Source organism: Dasypus novemcinctus, chromosome 15 (assembly GCF_030445035.2).
Source record: "Dasypus novemcinctus isolate mDasNov1 chromosome 15, mDasNov1.1.hap2, whole genome shotgun sequence".
Lineage (NCBI taxonomy): Eukaryota > Metazoa > Chordata > Mammalia > Cingulata > Dasypodidae > Dasypus > Dasypus novemcinctus.
The window spans coordinates 88,855,286-88,867,289 of NC_080687.1; the positions used below are offsets into that span (position 1 = coordinate 88,855,286).

The window sequence follows — 12,004 nt, forward strand, 5'->3', positions numbered from 1 at the left end:
AGTTAAATTTATTCCTAAGTATTTGATTTTTTTATTTACTATTGTGAATGGTATTTGTTTCTTGATTTCCTCCTGATCTTGCTCATTATTGGTGTACAGAAATGCTACTGATTTTTGCGCATTGATCTTATAACCTGCGACTTTGCTAAACTCATTTATGAGTTCTAGGAGCTTTGTTGTAGATCTCTCAGGGTTTTCTATATATAGGATCATGTCATCTGCAAATAATGAAATTTTGACTTCTTCCCTTCCAATTTGAATGCCTTTTATATCTGGTTCTTGTCTCAGTGCTCGAGCAAGTACTTCCAAGACAATGTTAAATAGGAGCGGAGACAATGGGCATCCTTGTCTTGTTCCTGAGTTTAGAGGGAAGGATTTCAGGATTTCGCCATTGTAAACAATGTTGGCTTTTGGTTTTTCATATATACTCTTTATCATGTTCAAAAAGTTTCCTTGTATTCCGATCTTTTGGAGTGTTTTTATCAGGAAGGGGTGCTGTATTTTGTCAAATGCCTTTTCTGCATCTATAGATATAATCATGTGGTTTTTTTCTCTCAATCTGTTTATATGGTGTATTACATTGATTGATTTTCTTATGTTGAACCATCCTTGCATACCTGGAATAAATCCCACTTGGTCATGGTGTATAATTTGTTTAATGTGTTGTTAAATACGATTAGCAAGTATTTTGTTAAGTATTTTTGCGTCTAGGTTCATTAGAGAAATTGGTCTGTAATTTTCCTTTCTTGTGGTGTCTTTGTTTGGCTTTGGTACTAGGGTAATGTTGGCATCATAGAAGGAATTAGGCAGTGTTCCTTCTGTTTCGATTTTTTGGAATAGTTTCGACAGGATTGGTGTTAGTTCTTTCCGGAATGTTTTGTAGAATTCACCTGTGAAACCGTCTGGCCCTGGGCTCTTCTTAGTTGGGAGATTTTTAATGACTGATTCTATCTCTTTGCTTGTGATTGGTTTGTTAAGATCATCAATTTCTTCTTTCGTCAGTATGGGCTGCTTATGAGTTTCTAGGAATTTGTCCATTTCCTCTAAATTGTCATTTTTGTTGGAATATAGTTTTTCAAAGTATCCTCTTATGATAGTCTTTATTTCTGTGGGGTCAGTGGTGATATCACCTTTCTCATTTCTTATTTTGTGTATTTGCATCTTTTCTCTTTTTTTCTTTGTTAGTCTCGCTAAAGGTTTGTCGATTTTGTTGATCTTCTCAAAAAACCAGCTCTTGGTCTTGTTTATTTTTTCAAGTGCTTTCTTATTTTCTATTTCATTTAGTTCTGCTCTTATCTTTGTTATTTTCTTCCTTCTTCTTCCTGTTGGGTTACTTTGTTGTTGTTTTTCTAATTCCTTCAAAAGTGCAGTTAGTTCTCCAATTTTTGCTCTTTCTTCTTTTTTGATATATGAATTTATGGCTATAAATTTCCCTCTCAGTACCGTTTTTGCTGCATCCCATAAATTTTAGTATGTTGTGTTATCATTATCATTTGTTTCAAGGTAGTCATTGATTTCTTTTGAGATTTCCTCTTTGACCCACTGTTTTTCTAAGAGTGTGCTGTTTAATTTCCAAATTGTCGTGTGGAGTCTGGGTCTCTGTCCCTTGCAAATTTCCAGCTTCACTCCACTGTGGTCAGAGATATTGTTTTGTATGATTTCGATCTTTCTGAATTCATTAAGCCTTTCTTTGTGGCCTAGCATATGGTCAATCTTGGAGAATGTTCCATGTGCGCTTGAGAAAAATGTATATCCTGCTGTGTTTGGGTGTAATGATCTATATATGTCTATTAGATCCAGCTCTTCTAATATACTGTTCAAATGTTTTGTTTCTTTAGTGATTTTTTTTTTGAGATGTTCTGTCCAGAGTTGATAGTGGTGTATTAAAATCCCCCACTATAATTGTAGATGCATCTATTCTTTCACTTAGTTTTTCCAGTGTTTGCCTCACATATTTAGATGCGCCCTTGTTAGGAGCATAAATATTTATGATTGTTCAATCTTCTTGACAGATTGTCCCTTTCACTAAAATATAGTATCCTTCTTTGTCTCTCACAATTGTTTTGCATTTAAAGTCTATTTTGTCTGATATTAATATAGCTACTCCTGCCTTTTTTTGGTTGTTGTTTGCTTGTATGATTGTTTTCCAGCCATTCACTTTCAACCTCCATGAGTCTCTGGGTCTAAGATGTGTCTCTTGTAGGCAGCATATAGATGGGTCGTATTTCCTTATCCAGTGTCCCAGTCTGAATCTTTTGATAGGTGAGTTTAGTCCGTTGACATTCAGTGTTATTACGTTTAGAGAGTTATTTATGGTAGCCATATTTTGGTTGGATTTGTGTTTGTTATATTTTGTTTGTATTATTTTATTTTCCCCTTCTATTTTTGTCTTTCTTGTTGCTTTTACACTCTCCTCCATCTCTGACTGTCCTGTTTTTCCCTTTCTTCCTGCAGAACTCCCTTAAGAATTTCTTGAAGGGGAGGTTTCTTGTTGATATACTCTTTCAGTTTCTGTTTATCTGTGAATATTTTGAACTCTCCATCATTTTTGAATGCTAGTTTAGCTGGATAGAGTATTCTTGGTTGGAAATTTTTTTCCTTTAGTACCTTGACTATATCATACCACTGCCTTCTTGCCTCCATCGTTTCAGATGAGAAATCAGCACTTAATCTTATGGAGTTTCCCTTGTATGTGATGGTTTTCTTTTCTCTTGCTGCTTTTAGAATTTTTTCTTTGTCTTGAGCATTGGATAATTTGACAAGTATATGTCTTGGGGTGGGCCTGTTGGGGTTTATGACCAGTGGAGTGCGCTGTGCTTCTTGGATATGTACATCTGTCTCTTTCAGTAGATTTGGGAAGTTTTCATTCATTATATCCTGCAACACTCCTTCTGACCCCTTTCCCTTCTCTTCTCCTTCTGGAATGCCTATAATACGTATGTTTGAGCGTTTTGCGTTATCATTCAGGTCCCTAAGTCCTATCTGGATTTTTTCTACCTTTTTATTGACCACTTCTACTATCTGTTTGATTTCCAATGCACTGTCTTCCACATCACTAATTCTCTGCTCTGCCTCTTCTAGTCTGCTGATATTTGCTGCAAGTGTATTTTTGATTTCTTGAATTGTGGTGTTCATTTCCATCATATCTGTTATTTTTTTGCGCATGTCTGCAATTTCCCCTCCAAGTGTTGTCTTCATGCTGTTAACCTCTTTCATTACTTCATCAAATTTGTTGGTGATAAATGTTCTGAGATCTTTCATTGCTTGTGCGAAGTCCTGCCCCCCTTCCTAATTGGATTCAGCCATGTTTTCCTTTATTTATTCTTATATCATCGTTACAATCACCAATCTATGAAAATACTGTGTCTTTGAGCAAATTGATTTGAAAAAAAAATAATAATAATCCCACGGGAGACTGGAATCAAATGTTCTACTCTTTTGAGATCTTCTTACTATTAATAGCTGCATCTAGGGTGCTTCTGTCCTCCCAAAGACCTTGTGTAGATATGGGGGCATAGAGAAACAAATGTTTTTCCATATGCTTAAGGCTATCAAATATTGGCCTCCAGAAAATGAAGGTAGCATACAGCTACAACAGTCTACTGTTCACATTCTATCTACCCCTTAGAAATCTGCATCTTGACCAAAAGGCAAAACTGGACAAGAAAAATAAAAACTGTCTTTCATAAAAGGGAATTAATTTGGGTGAGTCAACAAATCCCTGTCAAGGATCAAAACTTCTAAATATATAATTATAAGATACCATATTGTGTGAGTGGTCCCTTAGAAAACACCTCTGTTAAATGTGTAATGAGGAAATCATGCCATGTATATTTTAACAGAAAACTATGGCCCACGTATTATGAACCATTTATGACAAAATGAGAGCTTCTTTAGTTTAAATGATAGCAATACAGTGACTTTTCATAATTTTAAATAAAATGCTTGTTCTTCCAGTTAATAATTTAAACTATAGGCAGATAAAATATAATTTAGTGTTATACCAAATATTCTCTTTTAAAATTTTTATTTTGCAATAATTCCAAACCGACAGGAGAAGATGCAAGACACAGTTGTACAAAGAATGCCATTTTCACCTTTACCCAGATTCCCCAATTGCTAACATTTAGCACATTTGTTTTCTCCTTCCCACCCACCCAACTACACAAGCATCATTAGTGTTTTTCTGAAACATTTGAGAGCAAGTAGCAACTATGATGTTCCATCAGCCCTAAACATTCTAGCATGGTATTTCCCCAAAACATGAACTCAACCAATATAAAGACCACATATGCCTCCAATTCAGGAAATCAACACTGACTCAATACTACTACCCAATCTATAGACCCTAATCAAATTTTGCCAGCACTGCCAACAAAGCCACTTTTTCCTGGTCCAGGATCCAATCCAGGAGCACATGTTATATTTAGCTATCATAACTCTTCAGTTTCTTTCAACCTGGAACTTTAGGGGACTTTCCCTTTCATTCATGGCCTTGACAGTCTTAAACAATACAGGCCTTTCATTCCATGGGTTGTCCCTCAGTCTAGGTCTGTACAATATTTTTTCATGGCCAAACTCATACCATAAATTCTTAGTAGGAATTACCCAGACATGATGCTGAGCTCTTCTCAGCAGTACACTCAGTAGGCAAACAATGTTGACTTGTCCCACCACATGGTCAAGTTGATGTTTATTATAAAATACATCATTTTTCTGTTTTGTAATTAATTATTTTGTGTGGAGATATTAAGAGATGATGCCAATATCCTGTTCTTCGCAGAACCTCCACTCACCAGCCTTAATATCCACCAGTCTGATAGTTGCCAAATGGTGATTTTTCTATTTCTATAATCTCTTCTACATGTATTAGTAGGCATTCTATGCTAAGGAAGGACTTTTCCTTCTCCTCCATGAATTTATTTATTCATTTGCAGCAGTCCAGACTCATGGATTCCTATTTTATTCAGTGGGTTAAAGTCAATTACTCTCATTTATTTTGATGTTCAAACTGACCCAGATTTTGTCCAGTGGGAGCCACTTCACTCTGGCTCCTTTGTCATTCTGACACATCAATATCATTGTTGAACATTTCCTCACTTTTTGGCACAATGAGATGTTCAAAGCTCATCTAGTACTTTGCCTGCCTCAAACTTTGAATCATTTCTTCCTCCAAGGAGTCATGAATCCTTTTAGGGGATCATGGTATTTAGCAACCAATATCCAGACACTTGGTATGATCATTGTTATTGTTACTGTCCCTCTCAAGCGACAAAGCTAGCAAACATATGTATCTATACATCTATACATATACATACAGATACACATACACAATCTATACATATACATATACAATCTATGTTTCTATATCTGTTTATAAAAACAGAAAAAAAAAATCTCTAATTTCAATCCCAGCACCTCAGGATTCTTTCTTGCCTTCCCCCATTCCATGAGTATAAATCCCTTCTCCAATTTCAATCCAACACTTTAGGATTCTTTCTTGCCTTTCCCCAAGCCATGATTATAAATTCCTTCTCCGACAATTCATTATTCTCAATACAGTCACGTATTTGCTCAATCAATTTGCTTATTTGCTCAATGTAACCCATATCCCAGTCAAACCAGCCACCTCTCTGCTCACTCCTCCACTACTGCTTCCTCATCACTGGCAGAACAATGCCTCCATTACTAGAAAAGAAGAGAAGGAAAGGCAAGGGAAAGGAAGAGAAGGTAAGAAAGAGGGGAGGTGAATGGTGGAGGAAAGGGAGGAGAGATGGGAAGATGCAAAGGGAAGCAGATACTCACTTTTAAAACATCCTCCACAGCCATCTTCCCTTCATGTCCTAGTAAAATAGTATATGGGTAAAGCCTCTGGATTGCATGTTTGATTGACATCATAGGAAAGAAGTTCTGTTTAGGAGCAAAAATATAGAAAAATGAGGAACATCTAAAAGGAAATAACAGAAAATTTACCCAAAAATGTATATATGACATTAAAATTACCTTACAGGCAATAACCAGTATGTTTTCCAGAAGTATTGGTTATTTCCTCTTTGCCTGTTCCACACACTTTCCCTGGGTAACCTCACCCACTCCCATCTTTCAGCTTCCATCTATGTGTTAATAGCTCCTATGTCTCTATCTCTAGTCCTGACTTCTTGCTTGAACCACAATCGCCCATTAGATGTGATTACATAGATGTCCCATAGACCCATGTCTGAAGCTGAACACATTTCCTTACTCTACTCCCCCAAAGCCCCAAAGCACCTTCTTCTCTTCCTTTTTTCCTCCTCTAAATCAATCTCATCTACTTCACCTAGTCCCACAGTTACAATTAGATAGATGGTATTCATTCTCATCAAATCCTCCCCACAAAGGAAATTGCCCTCTCAATTCTGTTTACCCAACTTGAAAGAATCTATTGACTGGAACAGTTAGGGAATTTTCAATATGGACTACCTTTTATATGATATTATAGAATGAATGTGAACATTCTGAGGAGTATGATAATGGTGTTCTGATTATGTAGAAGAAAATCCTAATTCTTAGAAGCTGCATGTTGAAGTATTTAAGGGTACTAAGTGCAATTTATTTTCAAATAACTCAGACAAAAAAAAAACAGAGAGAGAAAGCAAATGTGGTAATAGGTTAACAACTGGTGATTCTAGATGTAAGGATTATGGGTGTTTGTTTTATTTTCTAACTTTTTTTTTTTTGAGAATTTTCAAAGTAAAAAGTTCTGAGAAAAAACAAAAGCAATAATAAAAACATTAAAAAAAAAAAAAGTAGAAGACTTGATAAATAGGCAGAAAAATGGTATTCTGGCTATCTACGACAGCCTACACAATCACTAGGAAACCTGACTCACTGACTCATGAGAAACAAAATAAAAGCAACAAAAATTTAAAAATAAAAATATTTTACCTAAGGAGGTATCCCCAGTGCCTTGGCTTAGACTCTCCTTAGCAAAGCCTTTCCTGACTGTTCCATCAGCCTCCCATTTGCTCTCCATACATCCAGCCTCTCCCCTCCCTCCTCACTGCCAATAGAGGTGTCTTCTTAAAACAGAAAGCTGATCACCTCACATCCTACCTGCTTAACAATGTCTGACGGCCCACCTCTGCCACATCCTAAAATCCAGATGACACTTCACAGTAGAGGTCTAACTTACCTCTTCCTCACACACTGCCCCCACCCCCAAACTTGCTCTAGCATTCTCCAAACAGGCAGGCCCTATTGTGCTACCACACCTGTGTATGTGCTGTTCCCTTGACCTGAGGCCTTCCATCCTTCTAGACCCTAAGTCATGCCCTTTATGAAAGGGTGCAGGGTGGTGCCTGCCCACCAAACCCCCGACACATGTTTTTACTCAACCTGTGTGGCCCCAGCTTTTCCTTCCAAGAGCCAGTTCCTGTAAGTCTTTTTTATTTTTATTAAAGATTTTTATTTTTCTCCCCTCCCACACACCCCCAGTTGTCTGTTCTCTGTGTCCATCTGCTGCATGTTCTTTGTCTGCTTCTGTTGCTGTCATCAGCATGGGAATCTGTGTCTCTTTTCATTGCGTCATCTTGCTGCTTCAGTTTTCCATGTGTGCGGCGCCATTCCTGGGCAGGCTGCACTTTCTTTCGCACTGGGTGGCTCTCCTTACGGGGTGCACTCCTTGCGCATGGGGCTCCCCTATGCGGGGACACCCCTGCGTGGCAGGGCACTCCTTGCGTGCATCAGCACTGCGCATGGGCCAGCTCCACACGGGTCAAGGAGGCCCGGGGTTTGAACTGCGGACCTCCCATGTGGTAGATGGACGCCCTATCCATTGGGCCTAGTCCGCTTCCTGTAAGTCTTTTTTAAAAAGGCTACCCTCAAGTTTCTGGAGCCTGCCCTGCTCACAGGCCAAAAGAGCCATTCATCCCTGGGAAATTGTGTTCCTGGGACAACCATTAGCTGATGACTGACACATGTTGGAATGTGAGAGCCCCAACTGCCCTTCCACAAGATGGGACAACTCTGAGGCGTAACTTACACAGAGCATACTCTGTGTGATCCTTCCTCCTGTGGAACCTTTACCTGAGATTGCACATCTCCTCCCCCTTCCCACTCCCCACCTCCCCCAGGCTGCAAACTCTTTTAAGGGCTCAGAACATGTCCTTGGTCTCTGTACAGTTTACTGCACTGCACAACAAATTAATCTCAGGCCTTATATTATTTAGAGAGGAATTGACAAAGCAAACTGAAGTAATTAATCCCCAATGATTAAGTTGCAAATTTTCTTTGCCACATCTGAGCATACCTGCCATCAATTTATTTCATACTTACCAGGATTTGAACTATAGCTGGTAAACTATCTAAAGGGAAGTCTGGAAGTCCAAGAGTAGAAGATTCTTGAGAACAGAGAGTTGTGGCAAAGGACAAAAGTTGGGAAACTCTAGCAGAAAAAGGACATTAAATTTTTATTCTACCAGTTTCAAAACATAAATGTGTAAATCCACTAAATATGAAATAACTAGGACAATTTTAGTAATCTAAAAAGATGATACCTATTACTAAATTCTTAAGCAAAAATGGCTCGATATCATAAAATTCTATTTAAATTGAAAAACTGATTAGATACACCAGTGTATTTTCTAAAACCATCACAACATTGAGGTTTTTCACAATCTGGCTGTTAGGGGTTGAAGTGTATCCTACAAAAAGATATATTCAGGTCCTAGCTCCAGGTCCTATGAATAGGACCCTATTTAGAAAAAGGATCTTTGAAGATGGGATTACTTAAAATGAGGCCAAAAATAATTAAGGTTGAGTCCTAAAACAACACGCCTGGTGTCCTTAAATGGAGGGGTGAACCGGCCACAAACAGGCACAGGGGAGAAGACCATGTGATGCCTGGGGCAGGACTGAAGCCTAAGGACTGCCAATCACCACCAGAAGCCAGGAGGGAGGTGTGGAAAAGACTCTTCCCCACAGACTTCAGAGGAAGCACGGCCCTACGGACACCTTAATTTCAGACTTCTAACCTCCAGAACTGACAAATTTCTGTTGCGTTAGTCATTCAGTTTGTGGTACTTCATTACAGTAGCCCCAGAAAACTAGACAGTGGCCCAATCTACTGCCAGCCTCATCTCCCAGTTCTATCAGTCCCAAATCTAAACTCTAGCCACTGGGAGCTTCCCATAGGTCCAGGAACAAGCCATACACTCTAAGTTCCCATGATTTTTAAACAATTTCTTAGAATATCTTGATTCCATTGTCTGTCTGGCAAAATCCTACATTCATTAGGAACCATCTCAAATGTCAATGCCTTTGTGAAGCCCTTATAAAGTCTCAAGGACAAAAAGCCCCAGTACATTATTATGGCACTTAACTACACGGTGTTAAACTAAGGTATTAACATATCTTTCAACTCTACCAAAGCTTTAATTTCTGGACACTGATATCAACACTAGCACTTGCCACAGAACCTAAAACTGACAAATTCCTCAAAGAATAGTTGTTGAATGAATGACCAAAACAAATTCAATGTAATTGTCCAGATACGTATAACAAATACAGCTGAAATATACTTACTTTTCAGCAGAAACATTGGCTCCAATTGAATATAACAGTTTAAGTTGGTCCTAAAATAACACAGAAACATTTCAAATCAATAAATAAGGAACATATCAGATTAAATGCAAATATTTTATAAACACAATCCAACCTTTTAATTAAGCACCTACTAAGCAATTAATACAAAAGCATAAGTTGTTTTTTGTTTGTTTGTTTTTTCTTTTAGGAAGTACTGGGGATTGAACCTGGGATCTTGTACATGGGAACATAGGAAGCAGGTGCTCAACCAATGAGCTAAACTCACTTCCCTAGCAAAACATCAGTTCATGATACATGTCTGAGAGAAAATCCTTTATTAAGTTTTCAAACTAATACTGCTACAATAATTTTTTTCCTGGTTTCCAGATATTTTATTCACCCTATTTCCTCTACTTTTCTATTAACATAGTAATATTTCTTTTATAGTAATTGAATTTCTTTGCTACAGATAGAAAATCTGCTTAAAAGAATAAATTATCCTTGTTTATTGCTTACCTTGAAGGGTAGATAGTAAATATCTCTGGCTTGAAACCGAGAACGGAGAGGGGGATCTAATGGATTACCAGAGTACCTAGGTACTGGCAAACCCAAGGCAATTACTCGGAAATTTTCACTAACGCGGACAATCTTCCAAGCATCCAACTGTGTTTTAGTATGCTCCTGAAAAAGTAAGAGATCGAAGACCACAATATAAACGGTAAAGATTACGACTGTGAGAGTAGCCAGGCTAAGGAATGTAGACCCTCACTGCTGAGTAAACTGTACTTAAGAGCATTCTCCAAACTAAGCTGTCAAGAAAGGGAATAAAGTCAAGTCAGGACCAGGGTGGTAGGACAGGCTCATAGTATGAAGGTTAGTGTTGAAAGGAGGAGCAACTAACCAACCAAGGAACACAGGAGCTCTGGCCCAGATCCCCAAGCCCTGAACAGAGGCAGTTGGTTAAGGAGTCAGGAGTCGAGAGAAATGAAGGCTACAGGAAGATGAAGGAGTCAGCCCACCTGGGAAGTAGCCCCACCAGTTTCCTGGGGCTCCACTAACCATAGTACACAGCTAGTGCCCCATGTCATGAGGCAGAATAGAACCTTTGTGACTGTCCTTTTTAATTCTTTTGTGTACTTAATCTCTGTGGGCCAACAATCCATACATAAGGAAAATAAAAGATTAAGAAGTGCTGTAGAAGCAAGAACAAGGAACATCACCCACTATATAAACTCGGGGTCACCAGAAAGGCTCTGTCTGGCTACTCGTAAAATTTTGATAATTATAAATTTGGCCGTAATAAGAATATCATGTGGTAATAACGATCTTTGGTTATTAGGTCTAGTGAAAACAGCATAATTTAATGTATTATAATTTCATGCATCTTAAACTTCATTATCTCAATTGTCTGTGATTTCCAGGTAATGAAGAAAGGGTATAAAGACTCCTCCAATCACATTTACTAATAAAAATTATTTATTTATACTGGTATTTACTTTGGGAAAAGACAATGTAGTAGTGCCTCCTCACTTAATAATAGTAAGCACTCACTGTTTACTATCAACATGTCCTTGTTCCTATCCAAAGAAATATGTTCAATAACTTTGCATACAGGGAAGCAGATTTGGCCCAACGGATAGGGCATCCATCTACCACATGGGAGGTCCAAGATTCAAAATCAGGGCCTCCTGACACATGTGATGAGCTGGCCCACATGCAGTGCTGATGCACGCAGGAGTCCCGTGCCAGGCAGGGGTGTCCCCCACGTAGGGGAGCACCATGCGCAAGGACTGCGCCCCATAAGGAGAGCTGCCCAGCGTGAAATAAGTGCAACCTGCAGGAATGGTGTCGCACACATGGAAAGCTGACGCCGTAAGATGACATAACAAAAAGAGGCACAGATTCCCAGTGTCACTGACAAGAATATGGGAGGACACAGAAGAACACACAGCGAATTGACACAGAGAGCAAACAATTGGGGGAGGGGAGGCAGGGAAGGGAAGAGAAATAAATAAAAACTAAATCTTAAAACTTTGGATAGAATTCTACTGCAAGGATATACCATGAATTAATTCCGACACTTTAACAAAAGTTATGATTCCATTGTATGAGTATTTTTTCCCAAATGATCCACTAAAAATGGTGAATAATTAATACAGCCTATAAGGACAAATAAAAGTTATCTTGTAATCATTAAGTATCTAAAGAGAAAAACATTCTGCATAATATGCACCTATATCTAAAGATAAAAATTTTTTTAAAAAAGCTTTCATTTCAGTAAATTAGGTATGAAAATACCAATGAGTGAACTTTTTCTTATTGATTAAAGCCTCATTATCTACTAATTATATTAGAAAGAGATGATCTTGAGATAGAGCCAGAAGAAAACTACTCTAGTGCACAATGAAAATACTATCTAGGATCTCCCATAAACAATACAGAA

General features: G+C 38.2%; 1 protein-coding gene across 1 annotated transcript in view; it reads right to left on the reverse strand.

The window, feature by feature from the left end:
- VWA8 (von Willebrand factor A domain containing 8) overlaps positions 1-12,004 on the reverse strand; it is a 429,880-nt gene that overhangs the window by 334,261 nt on the left and 83,615 nt on the right. The window contains exons 6-9 of the mRNA XM_058276628.2: positions 10,078-10,242; positions 9,562-9,611; positions 8,314-8,422; positions 5,806-5,910 (exon numbers count right to left, since the gene is read on the reverse strand). Coding sequence (XP_058132611.1) covers positions 5,806-5,910; positions 8,314-8,422; positions 9,562-9,611; positions 10,078-10,242 — 429 coding nt within the window. The remainder of the gene's footprint in view (positions 1-5,805; positions 5,911-8,313; positions 8,423-9,561; positions 9,612-10,077; positions 10,243-12,004) is intronic.